The following is a 20,703-nucleotide window of genomic DNA, read 5'->3' on the forward strand; positions in this document are numbered from 1 at the left end:
GATGGGCACCCCCAGTGGAAGGTCCGCCGGCTGCTGGACGTCCGGCGCCGAGGACGGGGGTTCCAGTATTTGGTGGACTGGGAGGGCTACGGTCCGGAGGAACGTAGCTGGGTCTCCCGCCAGCTCATCCTGGACCCTGGGCTGCTCACTGAGTTCCATCATTCCCATCCCGACAAGCTGGGCAAGTCGCCTGATGGCTCCCGTGGAGGGGGGGGGTACTGTTATGGCTCGCCCACCCCGCGCCGTGGCCCGCCCACCCCACGCCGGCAGCCAATCGGCTCGTCAGGGCCGGGCTTAGTCATCAGGGCTGGGCTTAAGTTTGGTGGCCTCCCACGTGCCCGTTGTCAGTTCGTGTTGTAACCTCCCCGCAGTAGCGGCGACTCTCCTCTCATGGTCCTTTTCTCTACGAACTCATCCCAGCCCTTGATTCATGTTTTTCCCTTGCAAGGTTTCCCCGTGGAAGTATCCTGCCTTGTTCCCGTTTGGATTACCCGCGAGTTTTTTTCCCCCTTGGACTTTCCGTTTTTTTCCTTGTCGCTCATTGCCTTCCTATGTTTGAATAAAGTACGCCAGTTTTCGGCTAACCCCATCTCTGTCTGGTGTCGTGCGCTTGGGGTCTTCCACAAACCCTAACTTTGGGTTCGCAAAGCGAACCCTAGTTATATGAACAACGACAAAATGGCTGAGAGGGTTATTGCATTGTGACATCATCCACAATAGCTCGCTGGAAACAAGAAAAACGATGGAGGTGCATTCCCCGTGCCAATCCCGAACAATATGACCCCCTGTGGTCATATGTCCTCCCACCGACCCCGTATTGGCACGCCCACCGGAAGCGCTATTCCTCTTTGTAAGTCGAACCATCTCCAACTAAATGAGCACCACACCTGTGGCCCGGGTAGGAGGAGAACGGCTCTATTCTCAGCCATTTTGTCGTTGTTCATATAACTAGGGTTCGCTTCGCGAACCCAAAGTTACATTTCACGTACTCCAAAATGGCTAAGAGGGTTATTGCATTGAGCAACGACAGGATTCGTGCCTCCGTTCCCTAGCCGTCCAATGAACCCTTCAAACCCCTGGTGGGAAGGGGTACGCGTTCTGATGAGAGCATCCTAAGAGGCCTTCTCCAGAACAGCGTCGGCAACCGACCGCACCTTAACGTGCCGGTAATAATGCCGTAAGAAAGTGGTCTCACCACTCCAAACCGCCGCCTGGCGGATGACCTCCCAGTCGATACCTGACAACACAGCTATCGACGTAGCAGTCCCTCGGGTAGAATGCGCCTTCAGCTTAGGAGCTGTTTTACCCGCTTTGGTATACGCCTCCGTAATACCATCCACCAGCCAGTGTGCTAGCCTCTGGGTGGAAAGGGCATAACCTGGTTTGCTCACTCTGTAGGTCAACAGCAGCCTGTCAGACCTACGAATATCTGCTGTGCGCCGCATGTAAATGCTTAAAGCCCGTACAGGACACGAGAGATGCAAGCGTTTCTCATCCCTAGTCACCGGTGACGGATGAAACGCGTGTATCACCAACGGGGCCCTACGCGTCAGGACAGACACAGTTTTTGGCATGAAGCTGGGGTCTGTAAAGAGCGTGACCATCAGATCACCAGAAAACACCATCCCCTTGATGGTGAGTGCAGTGAGCTCACAACCCCTCGCTGCGGTGGTAAGTGCCAAGAGCACAGCCAGCTTAGCCGAGACATAACGCATGTCTGCCGTAGACATGGGTTCAAAGGGATCTTTCTCTAGTGCGCGCAGAACAAGGGAAGCATCCCAAGTTTCAGCTCTCGTAAGCTCCTTAGCTGAGAGCTTCTTAGCACCCAACAGGTACTGCGTCATGAGCGGGTGCGTGAAAACCGTGCTACCCTCGATCTTCCCCCGGAAGAACGTGAGAGCCGATAAACAGACTTTGACCGAGGAGAAAGACCATAGTCTATCACTCCTACAGACCTCCACAAAAGTCAGTATAGGGCCAATCCCTACTGACAAAGGGTCCATGTCGCGTTCAGCGCAAAATTGGTCAAATCGATTCCAGTACCCCTGGTACCTGGAATACGTGGAGTCTTTACGCGCCGCTAAGATGACACGAATCACTTGCGCACTAAGTCCAATAGCTAAGAGCCTGGCTTTGTAAGCATCCACGCCGCTAATCGGGAGCCTCCTATCCAGGGGCCCTCCCGTAGCAGCCCTCCCGCTTGCGTGAGCGCGTCCGCCCACTCCGGGACGTCGAACCGCTCGCCTACTATCCAGGGCACTATTCGCGGAAACCACGGGGTGCTCGGTTCGTACGGGGCCACGAGAACTAACCGACCCCCTGTGCGCTCGAACTTGACCACCAGGTCTAGGAGGCACCTGTGCGGGGGAATGCGTAAAGCATCTCCTCAGGCCATGGATCTAGTCCAAGCGCGTTGACCCCCAACGGCGCTAGGTCGGACGGGAGCATCGAGTACCAACGAGGGCACTTGTAATTGAGTTTCGATGCGAACAGATCCACTTGAGCTACCCCGAACCTCTCCCAGATCATAGCCACTATGGCTGGGTTGAGGCTCCAATTGTCCGCATGCGGGCCGCCTCTCGAGAGGATGTCCGCTGCTTCATTGTCCTTCCTAGGAACATGAAGCGCCCTGATTGATAGCGCGTTGCTGTTGACCCAAATCCAAATTTGCATGGCCAACTCTCTGCAACGCTTGGACTTCATACCGCCTTGGCGATTGATGTAGGCCTTGGCCGTCATGCTGTCTGTCATTATCAGTATGTGACGGCCTACGAGATCCTGAGCGAAATGCTGGATAGCCAGCCAAATCGTCTCCGTCTCGCGCGCGTTGATGTGGACCTTCTCCCCAGACGGCCACACTCCTCGCACTGTTTTGTAGCCAAGGATGGCCCCCCAACCCGAGAGGGACGCATCCGTATAAATCGTTACCTCGGGTCCCCTGGGGCCCATAGGGACCCCAGACATGTCCACGCAGGCTCTGTTCCAGTGGTCTAGGTCCTGCGCTACCACGCGCGGGACCAGGATAAGATGGTTGTTGTACCGGCGTTCGTTGCCGTATTTCAAGAAGTGAACTGCGAACCACAATTGCAGTCTCCTCATGAACAACAGACCTAAAGGAACAACTTGGTGAGCCGATGCCAGAAGGCCCAGCAGCCTCCTGATCATCCGATAAGTGACATATGTCCCCGGGATGAAATGTGCTAACGTGGTCCTGGTGGAATGCCATCTCTCTTGCGTAAGGGTTGCGCGCATGGATACCGTATCCAAACTCAGACCCAGATACGTTGCCTGGCACGAAGGCCATGCCGCGCTCTTCTTTATGTTGATAGTGAAACCCATGTACTCCATGAATTCCATCAACTCCTGAGTATGGAGTATTGCTTGTTCCGGCGACCGGGCCAACACCAACAGGTCGTCTAGGAACCATGCCAAGCGCATACCTTTGCGCATCAACACTCCGAGCGCTGCTTTCACACACCTTGTGAATGTCAGAGGAGAGAGGCGATATCCGAACGGGAGGCATGTGTACTGGTAACACTGACCCCGGTAACAGAACCGAAGATACTTTCTGTGTCTTTCTGCAATCGGACAATGATAGAAAGCATCTTTTAGGTCGACCGAAGTTAGCCAATCGGACTGTGTCACCATTGACAGCAGAACCGGTGTGCGTAGCATTTTGAAACTGACCTTGTCTACATACTTGTTGAAGGGTTTCAAATCTAGGATTGGGCGCATGCCCCCATCCTTCTTCGGGACCAGAAAGTAACGGCTGTAAAACCTGTCTTCTCTTTCTAGGGGAGGAACCACCGTGATTGCCCCTTTCGAGAGTAACTCTGTGAGTTCGTTGTCTAGGATTTGTGCTTCGGCCACCGACCCCGGTTCCGTATGCACTATTCCCAAGTACGGGGGTACAATACCGTTCTCGAAAAGGATTTGGTGTCCGTGGGCTATCTGATCCAAAACAGAAGCCGACGGGACCAATTCCTTCCACCTGTGTAACATGCGTGACAGAGGTCTCGTTGCCTCCTGTACCTTGCTGTTCAGGTAGCGCGCGTAAGTTGCGCGTAAAGGGTCTGGGGAAGCCCCGCCCGCCATGCCCTGCATCCATGGGGGGGCTTCGTCCTTGTAAAGGAGACCCAGATGGGGGAATTGGCGTTTTGAACCTTTCCAAATTACCATTTGACCCATCAGAGAGACTAAACATTGTCGCATCATAGTCCCCTCCCAGGGGCTCATTTGCGCTCATGTCATTATTATCCAATATTTCCAGCAGGGATGTTATTACATTGTTATCATCATCTTTACCTAAAGATTCAGACAGACAATCAGACTTGCGTTTCAAACCTTTTAATACGCAATCACCATCATCACCAACATAAAAACTTTTATTCACATTCACAACCTTTGGAATAGAACAAGTAGACTGTGCATCAGAAACCAAAATAAAAGGCGCAGTGTTTAGCCCTGCGCACGCTGTGTCCCCTGAACAAGCGTCTATATCGCCGGAGACGGCTCTGGAATCAGTCTGTTGGTGTGGGTCGTAACATCCTGCCGAATCACGTCACTTGGCAGCTCCCTTCTTGGAAGTGTCTGTGCTGTCCGGCTTGGCCGCCTTGGCCGCTGGTCCTGTGGAAGACTGGGAGTTTGGACGTGAGCCCTGTCCACGCCCGCGCCCCGCTTTACCACCTCTTTTTGGATAAGTCTCTCTCCATTTCTGCTTGCGCGCAGGCTTGTCCCCCTGCCCTTTGCTCACCGCGGGCTTAGGGGTAGGCGGGTTCTTCATCATCGGGAGAAGCTCCTTGTGCAAGGTTTCGCGCTCGGCCTGGGCGGCCTTGTATTTGCTGATAATGTCCGGGGTCGTTCCAAACAGGCCCTGGTTCCCTGCGCAGGAGTGGGCCATCCACTCCTTGCAGAATTCCTCTTTTACCCCGGCTGTCTCTAGCCAGAGACGTCTGCGCGAAAGGGTGGAGGCAGCTGCGCTAGAACCGCACTCTAGAGTGATGGAATACAGCAGCGATCCCAGGGAGTCAGCTATGCGTTCCATTTCCAAGATGTACTCACAACCTGCTTCGCTGGCCACTACGTCACCGAACTCGGCCCCGTCGATACCTGCTGTAGCGATGGCGGCTTTGCTTTGCTCGACGTTTGATAGGCTGCAGAGCTTGCGCATGTACGCCGTTATCATCCCAGCCATTGAGACGAGTCCAGCTGCGCGTGTACTGGCGTGCCATGCATCACACGCGTAATGATCCACCTGTTGGCCCCACTGCGAAGGGTGTTTGGGAGTATCGCGAGACCCCACCTTGGTGTTAGGGTTGAACGATAAAACGTCCCTCTCTGGTTGCGGAATTTTCCAGTCTTTGTAGTTCAGGTTCCTAACCTCGACTGCTAAGAGGTCAACCCCCTTCTGACTGAACTTTGGGGACGATTTAAGTAGCGGATCCGCCTCCGCCCGCTTAAACGCTCGTTCGATGTGAGGATAAGGTGGTAGAGTGGAGTCCCTGACCCTCTCTGCCATTCGTGGAAAATCGGCTACCACCGGATCTTGAGGATTGCCCGGCTCGGTAACGATGTCGGCAGACTTGACCGCTCGCGCGAACAGATCGCGGAAACTGGCGAGGAGTGTTTCGGACCCACGTTGCATGGCGTCGCCATCTTTGTTTGGTTGAGACGAACTTGGCTGGTCGTCTTCCACGCCCTGATCGTCTACTTCCTCAGGCAGTGAATCCTCGGGTTCCGCACCCGCCGGATAACATGCCACGGATTCACCAGTGAGAGATAGGATCTAATTGGTCCAGTCCTCTCTAACTACCCCGGATGGTGGGATAGCCTCTGGCTCCGGAGGGATGCTAATGCTAGCCGCCGTCCCGTGACTGTAGCTAGGAAGCATCGGAGGGATGTTGCTAGCCTCCGCCCCATGGCTATAGCTAGGTAGCATCATGCTAGCCGCCTCGTTAGCAGGTGTGAAGGGATCTGCAAGTCCCCATCTTTGACGGTACAGGGCAGCCCACCTTTGGCGCTCCGATCCTCTGATGGTTTTACAGAAATTGCAGTACATCTCATTACGGTCTACATCCCTCAAGTAGCCCGTGTAGTGAACATGCGGGATATGGGAGACACAGTCCGGATGGGGGTCCCATTGGAGCGTCGCTGGTTTAACACACCCGCACCAAGCGTAGAATCCGGCCACATCGACCGGATTAATGAACATCTTGGCGATAAAATGTAAGCTAACTAAAAGTTAGTACCTAATATACCAGTATATCACTAGATTACTTGCGTATTTGCAGTTTTACTCTTAATCCCAGCGAGAGAGAAACAGCCATCGACCGATCTCATGTAGTTGGAGATGGAAAGAGGAATAGCGCTTCCGGTGGGCGTGCCAATACGGGGTCGGTGGGAGGACATATGACCACAGGGGGTCATATTGTCCGGGATTGGCACGGGGAATGCACCTCCATCGTTTTTCTTTTTTCCAGCGAGCTATTGTGGATGATGTCACAATGCAATAACCCTCTCAGCCATTTTGGAGTACGTGAAATGTAACACTGCCATTTTCATTCATACCCTGGTTACATCCTGTATTGACTACTGCAATTCTATCTTCTTTGGTCTTCCACTCAAGTGTCTTTATAAAAGTCAATTGGTACAGAATTCAGCTGCCCGTATCATTACCATAACTCCTTCCATATATCATATCACTCCTGTTATTAAGCAACTCCATTGGGTCCCTGTTAAATACCATATTGACTTCAAGATTCTGCTTCTCACCTTTAAGGCCCTTAATAACCTAGCTCCTTTTTATCTTTCCGAACTCCTTCATATTGACACACCCTCCCGTACTCTCAGCTCCTCTTCTGTTATCCAACTAATTACAACATCTGCCCGCTTGACTACCAAGGGATCTGGAGCCTTCAGTCATTCTATCCCCCACCTCCAGATCTCTCTTCCACAGATATTTGAAATATAGACTCTCTTTCCACCTTCAAATGCCATTTCAAAATGCACCTTTTCAAACTGGCATATTCAGTCTGATCCAGACTTTAATGGTTACATCCACAACAAGTTTTGCACAGATGGTGATTTTATACCTATCTGTTGTATTAACTTATTGTTGTATACCCCCGCTTTGTTTGATTGTATGCTGTCTGATATAGTGCTGCTTGTTTTTAACTGTTTTGTAACGTGTCCTTGAGTGCTCTGAAAGGCACCTATAAATAAAATGTATTATTATTATTATTACTAGTAGTAGTAGTAGTAGTATTGGTTTCAGATGTCAACAAATAATCAACAGTGTTGCTATACAGTATAACCATTTACTTCCACTAGTCTCACCAAGCCTAAAAAAGCAACAAGTCTACAATCTAAATAATATCTTTGATATCCGAGGAAAATAGAAAGCTCTATTCAAACCTTTATTAAACAAAGTAAGTTGTGTAAAAGCGGAATGAGTCGTTTCCTGGTTCTGTTAACGTTTTTAGTGGCTCTGATTACTGTTCATTACTTGCCTCCTGGCTGCCATTTAAAAGAGCTTTGTGAGACCCATGATGCCAACCAGTGTGTCATTGCCAGGAAATCCAGATGCTCTCGCCTGTAGTCCAGGAAAACATGGTGGTACCAAGGGTGTCTTTTCTCACCCTGCACCTTTTTGGGTGGCATTTGTGTTTGTAGAGCACTACGGACCATTAAATAATTAAGATTTTTGCATCCTTAAACCTCAGTGTGGACATTCCTTTTGTTTGTTTTCAGTGTGCGAGTATTTTTCTTTAACTCATCTTACATTTATTCAGCTCATGCACCTGTTTGACAAGAGCGCAAACTGTTTTCATATTTTTTGGTACAAGAGGTATGACAGAACACTGTGCTGACAAGTATTCTGTTTACATCATATAGGTTAACTTTATATTCAATTTTACCAGGGTCTTAGTGAGAACACTATAAAAAGATTTGATATGGAAAATAGGCTACAGGTTGTCTACTGCAATTGACAGCTCTTGCTTTTGGCTGAGATGAAAAGAATTGTGTTGCAACTGAGTTGAATAGTGTGATTTAGGTGGTAAGAAAGGTCAGAAAAAAATTAATGCAATTGCCCAGTTATGATGTGCTCATCACTGATTTCCCAGTATTCCATTGGATTAAATGAGTATGGAAGTTTGTCAGTAGGGGAAAAAAAATCTTCACATTGACACTTCACTTTAAGATGCTAAGATTGTTTACCAGCGGAAAGAATTTGAATGCTCAAATAGATTGTGATGTTGCCTTTTAAGATTTAGCATCACTATTTTTACAAAACAAGATGTTTCTCCCTATTCTGTAACCTCCTGATTGCTTTTTGTTCACATTTAGATTCATGATGTTGAGTCTGGAGTTTGACCATTCCTGCCGCTATGACTATGTGGAGGTCCGAGATGGTGACAGCATTCAGTCACCTGTTATTGGTCGGTTCTGTGGAAACAACAGACCTGCACCAATTCAGAGCTCTGGGAACTCCCTGCACATCCTTTTTGTGTCAGATGGTTACAAGAATTTTGATGGCTTCTTTGCCATTTTTCAGGAGAGCTCAGGTATGTCAAATGCTCGTGGTAATTGTGTCCATTTAATTAAGACTGACACACCCCTCCCTCATCATAAATAGACTTTGTAGTAGGGATTTCCTTTTGACAATGTTAAAACAATCATTTAAAACAATTTCAACCCACTGCAAACAGTACTTGTGATTACGTTGTATTGAAATACATTTGCTATGAGCACCGACAAAGCAACAAGTCCAACCACAATAAAGAGATGTTTGTTGCGCAGATATGCCTGAAGACATTTGTAAATTGAATATGAGAATAGCAAAAGTTTCAGCCTTCAATGTGCTAGAAGCGAATTGCTTTATTAATACAGTATGTATTAGTCCACTTCTAAATGATGCCCACACATGCATATAATTACAGCATGCAGCTCCTCTCCTTGTCTTCATGATGGCACCTGTATCCTGGACACCTCCTACACCTACCACTGTGCCTGTCTGGCTGGCTACACAGGCAAGCGGTGTGAGAATGGTGAGTGTCGGTGACTTACAGTCTGACTGAGAAATTGAGAAAGATTAGCAACCCGCAAATTCTCAACTCTAGGCAAAACAAACATTTTCTGTAAATCAAAGGATAATACGTTCCTGTCTCATATTTTTCTTAATCCAACATTTTCTACATTAAATTCATATTGTTTAAATCATTTTAAAGCTGTTATGAGTTAGGAGTTTGAATTTTTTGTTAACTTTGCGTGGTTCTGCGGACAAAAGCAGTGGTGTTTCTCAGAGGGACGACTTCATTTCTCATAAGTATTGTCTTTTGTAAAAAAAAAAAAAAGATCTACATTCACCCTCTGGTGGTTCATGAATTTGCTTTGAAGAGAAGAGTGAGAGATGCAATTGTGTTTTGGAAAAACAGATGTTTGAAAGATATACAGCAATGAGGTAATGGATCTCTCTAATTGTGGCTCTGCATCCCATCTGTGTGCCAAACATCATTTCATCAAATTTTGAGGGGGGATCCGGTGTGGAGACAAAAATTGAAACTATTATTTAGTGAGATCTTACCTTCTTGCTGAGGGTTTTCATCATATAGTATGCAGAGGATTTCGTGCCACCCTGAAATACAAACATGACTTTAGGATGAGGTGAAAAACAATCGCCATGACATATTGTTTTACAGTGCATAGTATGCAGAAACCATGCCATGTGGACATGCAATGCACAAGAGGCGTTTTTTTTAACTGTGCGAAATGAAGAGAACATGCCACAATGAAAAGCAAAATCATCATTTCAGGGTGTCCGGGTAGCGTATCAGTCTATTCCGTTGCCTACCAACACAGGGATCGGCGGTTCAAATCCCCGTATTACCCCTGGCTTGGTTGGCGTCCCTACAGACACATTGGCCGTGTCTGTGGTTGGGAAGCTGGATATGGGTATGTGTCCTGGTCGCTGCACCAGCGCCTCCTCTGGTCGGTCAGGGCGCCTGTTCAGGGGGGAGGGAGAACTGGGGGGAATAGCGTGATCCTCCCACGCACCATGTCCCCTTGGTGAAACTCCTCACTGTCAGGTGAAAAGAAGCGGCTGGCGACTCTGCATGTATCAGAGGAGGCATGTGGTAGTCTGCAGCCCTCCCAGAATTGGCAGAGGGGTTGGAGCAGCGACTGGGACGGCTCGGAAGAGTGGGGTAATTGGCCGGATACAATTGGGGAGAAAAAAAAACAAAACATCAACATTCAGCATTAAAACATTAATAGATTTGCATCTTATTCAAATACCATCCAGAAACACAATGCGAATGCATTACAACACACACAATTTTATGATGAAATTACACCATACCACACTGAAATGCAATGGGCTTTTCTTTCCTCCAAATGTCTATTGGTTCATTTTCATTTCAAAAAAGTACAAGCTGAAATCGTGCCACCAGAAATGTAATTACTGTCCAATCACAGCTCTCTAGCAAACGGGGGCATGTTTGAGGAAAATGGACTGAGATAGTTGCTCAAGACGTACTGGCCACATTGCTCACCCTGGTCGTGCATGGCAACCGACTAACACATGATTCTACTGACGTGGAGGCTTCTTCTTTTTCTAGGCTGCTGAGCGCCTCCCTCAACAGTCCAGCCACTGTCTTACTACCATGAGCCTCAGCCATATCAACGTTCAGCGTTCGTCTGGATAGCGCAGTATAGCAACAACTGTCTATCAGTCAGTTTTCCTCAACTACGCCCCCCCCCCCCCGTTTGCTAGAGAGCTGTGATTGGACAGTGACTACATTTCCTGGTGTCACGATTTCAGCATGTACTTTTTGAACACAAAAATGAACAGATAGAGTGTTTAGACGAAAGCAAAGATGCCCATTGCATTTCGGTGTGGTGTGTGGTATGGCATGATTTCATCATTAAATTGTGTGTAATATAATCCCTTCTCATTGTTTTTCTGGATGGTAGTTGAACAAGATGCAAATCAATTATGATTTTGCTTTTCTTTTTTGTTGTTGATTCCCCCCCCTCTTTTTTCTTCTTCTCCCATTTGTATCCGGCCAATTACTCCACTCTTCTGACCTGTCATGGAAGCTACTCCACCCCCTCTGCTAATCCGGGGAGGGCTGCAGACTACCACATGCTTCATCCGATACATGTGGAGTCGCCAGCCCCTTCTTTTCACCTGACAGTGAGGAGTTTCGCCAGGGGTACATAGTTTTGGGGGGGATCACACTATTCCCCCCCAGTTCCCCCTCCCCCCTGAACAGGCACCCCGACCGACTAGAAGAGGCGCTAGTGCAGCAACCAGGACACAGACCCACATCCGGCTTTCCACCCGCAGACATGGCCAATTGTCACTGTAGGGACACCCAACCAAGCCGGAAGTAACATGGGGATTCGAACTGGTGAGCCCATGTTGGTAGGCAATGGAATAGACCACTAAACTACCCGGACACCCATGATTTTGCTTTTCATTGTGGCACACTCTCTTCATGTCACACAATGCAAAGCAATCCCTCTTGTGCATTGCATTTCCACTGGCACGGTTTCTGCATGCTGCGGCGCTGTAAAACAATACGTTGTGGTGATTGTTTTTCCCCTCATCCCAAAATTGTGTTTGCATTTCAAGGTGGCATGAAATCCTCTCTATAAATATAAAGACATCAAAATTAAATTGAGACTGATAATCAGTGAAAAGCTCCTCACAGCAGCTTTAAGATGGCGATCAGGTACAGAATCAGTCCTGTTTTTGACCTCTGCCCTCAATCTTTGTAGACGTTGTTGTTTCCCAATAAAGAGCAGAGGGTTATTCATGGTCACATGGGAAAGAGTTGTGGTTTGGACTAGTTTCAGGCCAGCTGCCTTCATGTACACTGGGCAGTCCCATCTATCGCTGTGGCCAATCAGCTATTTGGGAATAATGTGTGAAGTGTCAGCATATGTGATTGCAAATAACAATGACCACTTGACAGATGCAGCAGCATGGAATGGAACAGCACGCATACACTCAGATGAACTGTAATTCTCGAGGAGAGATTGATATGGTTGAGTGGCAAAAGAATAGAAAAAACATAATGCGTGAGAAGCTCATTCGACATGAGGCAGAAACAGAACACGCGGGGTAAGATGGGGAAATATATTTCTCATATTTTACTGGCTTGAGGTTTGGAAATTTCAATAAACCCTGTCAGTTAAAAGAAAAACAACCCTAAACTCTTTTATACCAACCCCTAGTTTCTCTTAATACCGACAGTCACGTTCCTCCACCCTTCTGTCAGAGCTTTGCTTCACCCTGTAGGGTGGGGCTGTATTAGGTGTAACCATGGGTGACTTTGGCCCACAAGTTCTTTTATTTATGGGCATCTGGACATAGGCCTGTGTTTCTTTGCCCACCACACCTCCCTTAGGACCCTGTGAAAACAGACTTACTAAGAGCCGCACTCTTTTTTTTTTCTGGTGGTCTCATTTTCAAGGCTAAATTTAAGTCTATAAAACTGATGGTGAAACAATCCTTCTGCTATAACGTGAGCCAGCTTTTCCATCAGAGGAGACGCCTGTAAAAAGCAGGAATTTCACTCCACTACACTCTATGCATTTTAATTCCCGCGAGGAATTCTCAGCTGCTTGTTTAATGGAATAGATTTAGGGGAACGCAAACGCCATTATTGGCTGCAGAAGCACATGTTAATGTGGAGTTAGAGAATTATAAGTATGTGCCTGGCATCAGCAATATAACGGCTCTGCAATAATCTACCTGCCATTAAGAGTAAGCTTCAGCTAAGACTCCTTCAGCAAAAGAGCATCTGACAAGGTATTGTCAGGATTCAAAATTGGAGAGCCTTGCTGTACCGCTCTCTCTGTTTTTTTAATTAATTTATTACTTAATTACCTTTCCCAAAACATATGTATCTGTGTTGGAGTGAGGTGGATTTGAAAATAGTTTCTAATTCATGGGATACAAGGCTGATTTATCATGCCTCATTATTTGGTAACCTGCCATTGTGAAGCATCCTGTTTGCATTCCTCCCTCCCACTGTAGAGACAGTTAGAAAGACTGATGTAGAGATGGAGAGAGGAGGATGAGGATGGGCAGGGAGAGGTTCTCTTTTCAGCACCTCAACAATACCCACAGCGCCTCTGGGAATATCAGCTTCTTCTTTTTTTTTAACCATATAACCGAAAGGGGGTCAAAGTGCAGTTTACTTTTCCACATTTGGATGCCGAAAAGCATTCCACACCCTACGAATGACTGAAATTTGGAAACGCTCGAAGGGAGAAAGACCGTTATTATAGGGAGGGTTCCCCGGTTTGGATCTGTAACTCTACAGCCAGATGGTAATTCACAAACCTGACCCAATTTAAACTCAAAAACACGTCAAGCCTCAAGAGTAATTGTCTCATAGCAAGTACTGCAGTGGTATTGGAGTGGATTGTGTGAATGTGAGTTTTCTTACGCAAAATTTGTATTTGCATGATTATCTATGTGTGTGCGTGTGTGTGTGTCTTTGAAGTTAAAAGTGGAATAGTAACGTGCCCCCAGTGGCCACATATGTTAGATATGTGCAAGTGTGCATATTTTCCAATGTGCTGGTATTCATTCATGCCCTTTTGTGTAATGTTTTCCCCCATTTTGGACTCGTGTTAGAAACACCAATTGCAGTTAAATAGATAGAGATGGATAGCTGGGCACTCTGTGTATCACAGTGTGTTACAGTAGACCTAAGACACAAGGAACAACACGTTACAGGCACTTTTACAAAAGATAGAAAGGAAGAAAGAAAGAAAAAGAAAGAGAAAAAGAAAGACAGAAACTTCCAACCAGCAGACAAAAAGTACGTAAAAAACGCATTTCATTTAAAAAAGAAAACCTCGGACATTAATTATAGTTGCTATATTTGTTGACCTTAACTGTGTTATTTTGCAGTAGTTTATTGTCTGTCAATTCTCAGCTACCGACTGCATAAAATCCAGTTTTATAGCAGTGGAAGACTGAACAATTCGGTTTAAGCTCTTTTACTGTGCGCATTCTGTTACAGGCCATGTGTTTAGTGTTGCTTTGTGAGCTGTTCACACTTCACCACAAGAGTTGAAATTAGTTATTAATGAGCCAGTAAGATTGGAGGCTATATATTTTTAAATCTCTGGTGCTCTATATTGGCAGTTATGATGCAGAGTAATAAGTAAAGAGTTGTAGCACTGTGAGTTTGGGTCTGAAGCTATTTGTACAAAAGAAAAACTACAAACACCAGAGGGAAGTGAGCTCGTTTAAGGCGATGCTCCACATACACCATTTGTGTGGTCTTTTATGGCCATGGAGGTACAGTTCACTTTACACTGACATGTACAACTACTGTTGTGTATGTCTCCCTGACTTCCACACATCTCTTCTCTTACTTGCATTATGTAAAAGTCGATTTTGAAAAAAAGAAGAAAAAGTGCATTTACATATACATTCACTCATTTAGGGGATGCTTTTATTCAAAGCGACTAACAAGAAAGTCAGCAATTAGCAGGTAAATTGTAAAATGTTAACTGGCAAAACAGAGTGTTATATGGTAATTATAATGTAGTGATAGATGGCCACAATGTAGTTAAGCTCTCGTTATGAATCTGAGGCACTACCTACTTGGCGTAGGAAATTCAAGTAAACCAAATTAATCAGTTTCAGATCTGAAGTTCTAAATTCCCGATTACAGGGATCTCTGTCTGATTTTAGAGAAACACACATACAATGACTTTCAATAATAGAGACAATTATTAATGGCTAAATGTCTAACAATGATAGAGTAAATGAGTAAATTAATAAATGGAAAATCAGAATCAAATAGATGAATGACATTATTGTTTTCAACTGGCAAACTAGAGCTAATCACTAAGTTTGGCCATACTATTAAGGGGTATGTGGTTTTCAGATCTACCAAAGAAGGCAATACGCTACAAACTGATTGAAATCTTTCTAAGGCTTAAAGCTGAGATCTTAGATGATTATTTTTCCCCCTTTTTTCTCCCCAATTGCACTTGTCCAATTGCCCCACTCTTCCGAGCTGTCCCTGTTGCTGCTCCACCCCCTCTGCTGATCCGGGGAGGGCTGCAGACTACCACATGCCTCCTCCAATACATGTGGAGTCTCCAAGCGCTTCTTTTCACCTGACAGTGAGGAGTTTCGCCAGGGGGACGTAGCGCATGGGAGGATCACGCTATTCCCCCCTGAACAAATGCCCCGATCGACCAGAAGAGGCGCTAGTGAAGCGACCAGGACACATACCCACATCCGGCTTCCTTTCTGCAGACACGGCCAATTGTGTCTGTAGGACCACCCAACCAAGCCGGAGGTAACACGGGGATTTGAACCGGTGATCCCCGTGTCGGTAGGCAACGGAACAGACTGCCACACTACCCGGACGCCCCCTTAGATTACTATTTGACATCAACTCTGATCAAGGGCAGCAGATATTTGTGTTTGTTTGATATTTTTATGAAAACACGAGAAGAGAAAAAAAATGCGATTTTAACAAAGAGAACCATGTTTAAAACATAGCTAAATAATAATAATAATACTATAATCAAAGTACTGTGCATCTCAATGGATCAAAAGAAAAACAAACAATATTTTCTGCCTTTTTAAAGGTGTTTTAATACTATACAAATTTCCAACACAGAGAACAAAACAAAGCAAATCAAAACAAAGTAAACTAGATTTAAGTAAATAAGTGAATAAATTGATTAATTAATTGAAACGGACAAACAAACCAGAAAAAAGGAAAGGGGGGGGTGTCTGTCAATCAGAGGACAAATATTGAAGAACGTCAAAAAAGATTGCCACTTATTACAGAACTTATCAGAATTAGCTCTCACTGAGTAGTTAACCTTCTCTAGCTTTAGAAAGGACATGATATCACAGAGCTACCGAGTGCTGGAGAGAGCTTTAGTGGACTTCCAGTGAAGAAGACAATGGCATCTTGCCAGTAAGGAAGTGAAAGCTAGAATATCTAATTGCTTGGAAGTATACTGCTCAAAAAAATAAAGGGAACACCTAAAAACACAATATAGACCTCGATGAATGAAATATTTCAGCTGAAAATCTTTATTTATTAGACAGAGGAATGTGTTTAGAGCAAAATAACCTAAGAATGATCAATGGAAATCAAAATCATTAGCCCATTAAGGTCTGGATTCAGAATCATACTCAAAATCAAAGTGGAAAATGAGAACATAGGCTGATCCAACTTCTGTGGAAATTCTTCAAGACGATTCAAAATGAGGCTCAGTAGTGTGTGTGGCCTCCACGTGCCTGTATGCACTCCCTACAACGTCTGGGCATGCTCCTGATGAGACGACGGATGGTCTCCTGAGGGATCTCCTCCCAGACCTGGATCAGGGCATCGGTCAACTCCTTGACAGTCTGTGGTGCGACATCGCGTTGGCGGATGGTACGAGACATGATGTCCCAGAGGTGCTCGATTGGATTCAGGTCTGGGGAACGTGCAGGCCAGTCCATAGCATCAATGCCCTCGACATACAGGAACTACTGACACACTCTGGCCACATGAGGATGAGCATTGTCATGCATGAGCAGGAACCCAGGGCCCACTGCACCAGCATATGGTCTGACAATGGGTCTGAGGATCTCATCCCGGTACCTAATGGCAGTCATGGTACCTCTGGCTAGCACGTAGAGGTCTGTGCGGCCCTCCAAGGATATGCCTCCCCAGACCATCACTGACCCACCGCCAAACCGGTCATGCTGGAGGATGTTGCAGGCAGCAGAACGTTCTCCACAGCGTCTCCAGACTCTCTCACGTCTGTCACATGTGTTCAGTGTGAACCTGCTCTCATCTGTGAAGAGCACAGGGCGCCAATGGCGAATCTGCCAACCAAGATGTTCTCTGGCAAAGGTCAATCGGGCTGCACGGAGTTGGGCTGTGAGCACAGGCCCCAATTGTGGACGTCGGGCCCTCATACCATCCTCATGCATTCTGTTTCTCACTGTTTGAGCAGAAACCTGCACATTAGTGGCCTGTTGAAGGTCGTTTTGTAGGGCTCCGGCAGTGCTCCTCCTGTTCCTCCTTGCACAAAGGACCAAATAGCGGTCCTGCTGTGGGGTTGTTGTCCTCCTGCGACCCCCTCCACGTCTCCTGGTGTACTGGCCTGTCTCCTGGTACCTCCTCCATGCTCTGGACACTGTGCTGGGAGACACATCAAATCTTCTTGCCACAGCACGCATTGATGTGCCATCCTGGATGAGCTGCACTACCTGAGCAACTTCTGTAGGTTGCAGATACCGCCTCATGCCACCTCTAGTGGTGCGGGCACTAGCAAAATGAAAAACTAACCAAAGATCGGCCAGAAAAGATGAGGGCAGGCAAATGGTCTGTGGCCACCACCTGCAAATCCATTCCTTTTATAGGGGTTGTCTTGCAAATTGTCTCATTTCCACCAGGTGGAAATTAGACAATTTACCAACAGGTGAAATTGATTCACAAATCAGTGTTGCTTCCTAACTGGACAGGTTGATATCTCAAAAGTGTGATTGACTTGGAGCTACATTGCATTGCTTATGTGTTCCCTTTATTTTTTTGAGCAGTGTATATTGGGTGGTTTTCTGGAAACTGAAATATGGTAATATGGTGTGGGGGGGCATTTATAGTTATCGGAAGTATTTTTGACATAGTATTGTGACGTGATCAAATAATAGACTTCTCAACAAACCTTTCAGAGTTAACAAGCAAGCTTTTAATGACCGCAAGCCAAGCTAGTCATAACAGACACAAGTTTGTATTGGTCTCAGCTTAATCCTTTTCTTGGCCACAGAAGCGACCTTATCTATTTGCCTACTCTTTGCCCTCATTGTGGGAAATAGCATGTTGTCTAATACAACTTCTCTCATAACATCCCCATTACCTTCCACCACATCCCCGCTATCTGTAACAGATATGCCCGTTTTTAACATGTTCAATATCCCACAACATAACCAAAACATCGACACTTCAGTTGCATCGTGGGTAATATGCAAATGAACTTGGAGCAGGAACACTCTAGTAGTATTCGCCACACTGCCCCCTTCCTTGAAAGATTAACATCCCGTTGGCCTAACCCAAATCCCATGTGGATGGGTCCATCCACCATGAGGGTTTCTTCTGACGAGCACCTCTCCCATTCCGGGCTGCTCCTTGCCGCGGGCTGCTGATGGATGACGGGGGCAGCTCTGCATCGGCTGGCTCTGAGCCCCCACCTTCGACGTCACCGCTGTTTCCATTCGTGGCCAGGGAGGGCAGCTCTGTAAACCCAGTGTCCCCGCCCCCTCCCTGACCCAAAACAAGGTGCTCTAATGGTAGCTCCTTGCTGACATCCAGGGAGGTTGGCTCAGATCCAGCAGTGTCCTTACCCCCTCCCTGGACCCCGGTAGCCTGGTCTACAGAGGAAGAGGAGTCTGGCACCCCACCTCCTCCCACCGCACTTTCAGTCCCGGCTTGGTTGCTGTCCCGGCTTAAGTAAGGTGCGAGGCGATCTTGGTGAAGGATGACTATCTGAGGGCGGCTGTGGAGCTTCACTCTATAGGTAACCTCTGAGATCCTCTTCAGGACGAGGCAGGGCCCCTCCCAGTTGCTGTCCAGCTTTGGGGACCGTCCCTTCTTTCGCCGTGGGTTATACACCCATACATTGTCCCCCTGCTGGTACTCTTTGCGGTGGCAACGTACATCATAGGCTCTCTTCTGCCTTTCCCCTGCAGAAGCCATATTCTCTCGAGCCAGCTGATGAGTAGCCTCCATCCGGTCCTTTAGTGCGTCTACATAGTCCTGGCCCGGCGGCCCTCGTACTGGTGGGTTTGGCGGCTTGTCAAAGACCAGATCCACAGGCGTTCGTAGCTCCCGACCAAACATTAGTGCAGCTGGGGTGCACCCCGTAGACTCCTGAATGGCCGACCGGTATGCCATGAGTACCAGGGGCAGATGGCGGTCCCAATCCCTTTGATGCCTCGCCGTTAGCATGGCTAGTTGTGTGATCAAGGTCCGATTGAACCGCTCAATCAGGCCATCACATTGAGGGTGTAGGGGAGTGGTCCTGGTCTTCCGCACCCCAAGGCGCCGCCACATCTCCCCAAACACCTGGGATTCAAAATTACGCCCCTGGTCACTGTGCAACTCCTCTGGCACCCCAAACCAGGTAAACATCCCCTCAATGAGGCAGTCTACCACCGTGGCTGTAGATTGGTCAGTGATGGCATAGGCCTCGGGCCACTTGTTAAAATAATCCATCACGGTGAGAATGTAATGATTACCATCCTCTGTCACGGGGAATGGCCCCACCACATCCACTCCAATTCTTCCCATGGGCGCCCCCACCCTGTATTGCTGCAGGGGGGCGTGGGATTGCCCAGCTGGCCCCTTCTTTGCATTGCAGGTGTTGCAGTTACGGCAGAACAGCTCCACGTCTTGCCGACACCTCCCCCAGTAGAATCTTTCCTGCAGCCGCCGCAGAGTTTTAGTAATGCTGAAGTGTCCCACTCCAGGGGGGCCATGAACTGTGCTTAACACTTGTTGTTGTAGTACGTGGGGAACAACTAGTTGCCAGGTACTGCCTCCCCTCCTTGACTCTTCCCACACGCGATAGAGGCAGCCCTCATGAAGCATGAGTGAATTCCACTGACCCAGCAATGCCTTGGTGGTGGGGGAGTGGGGACCTGCCATCTCTCTACTTGGGACCTCTTTATGTGCTAGCCAACGTATCACGGTTGTATCACGATGTTGGAGTTCCCCTATCTTGGTTGGTGACATCTCCTCCAGTGGTGCACTTGGGACCACAAGTGTTCGCACTGTAACACGATCCACCCGTTCCTGTTCTCGAGTCTCCAACCGGCTACAATGGAGGCAGGCCTGATCAGAACAGGGGCGTCTGGAGAGAGCATCAGCATTGTTGTGTCGGCTGCCTCATCGGTGCTCCATGGTGAAGGTAAATCCCTGCATGGCTTCTATCCATCTGTCTACCTGCCCTTCTGGTTCTTTGAAGCTAAGCAGCCAGCGGAGCGATGCATGGTCCATCCTCAGTAGGAAGTCCTTTCCATACAGGTAAGGCTTAAAATGCCTTATAGCCTGTACTACTGCCAGGAGTTCTCTCCGAGTCACACAGTAGTTCCTTTCTTCCTTGCTCAAGGCTCTACTGTAATAGGCCACCACTTTTTCCCCTTCCCCACTGGGCTGCGACAGGACTGCTCCCACACCTACATCACTGGCGTCAGTGTCAAGTATGAATGGCCACTGCCTGTCTGGGAGGGCTAGCACTGGTGCTTGGGTCAATGCTTTCCAGAGTATCTGAAAGGAGCTCTCACATGTTTCAGTCCAGTGGAACCGTCGTCCCTTCTCGGTGAGCTGGTGGAGCGGACGGGCTTTGTCTGCAAAGGCATGCACGAACCGGCGGTAATATGATGCCAGTCCCAGAAAACTCCTCACCTCCTTTCCTGAGGTGGGCGTTGGCCAATCCCTGACTGCAGTGACCTTGTCAGGGTCTGTGAACACACCTCCGGGCCCCACCACATGTCCAAGGAATCTTGTCTCCAGCTGCAATAGATTGCATTTTCTCGAATTCAGTCGTAGGTTGGCTGCCTTGATGCGTTCGAGCACCAGTCGGAGGTTGGAGAGGGCCTCAGTAAACGTAGCTGCATGCACCAGGAGGTCATCCAGGTACACCATGCAGACGGAG

The 20,703-nt window shown here is 47.7% G+C and overlaps 1 protein-coding gene across 1 annotated transcript in view; it reads left to right on the forward strand.

Moving 5' to 3' along the window:
* pamr1b (peptidase domain containing associated with muscle regeneration 1b) overlaps positions 1-20,703 on the forward strand; it is a 72,286-nt gene that overhangs the window by 39,740 nt on the left and 11,843 nt on the right. Inside the window, exons 5-6 of the mRNA XM_056281782.1 lie at positions 8,347-8,564; positions 8,940-9,047. Coding sequence (XP_056137757.1) covers positions 8,347-8,564; positions 8,940-9,047 — 326 coding nt within the window. The remainder of the gene's footprint in view (positions 1-8,346; positions 8,565-8,939; positions 9,048-20,703) is intronic.

This window comes from Lampris incognitus, chromosome 6 (genome assembly GCF_029633865.1).
Source record: "Lampris incognitus isolate fLamInc1 chromosome 6, fLamInc1.hap2, whole genome shotgun sequence".
Taxonomy (NCBI): Eukaryota; Metazoa; Chordata; class Actinopteri; order Lampriformes; family Lampridae; genus Lampris; species Lampris incognitus.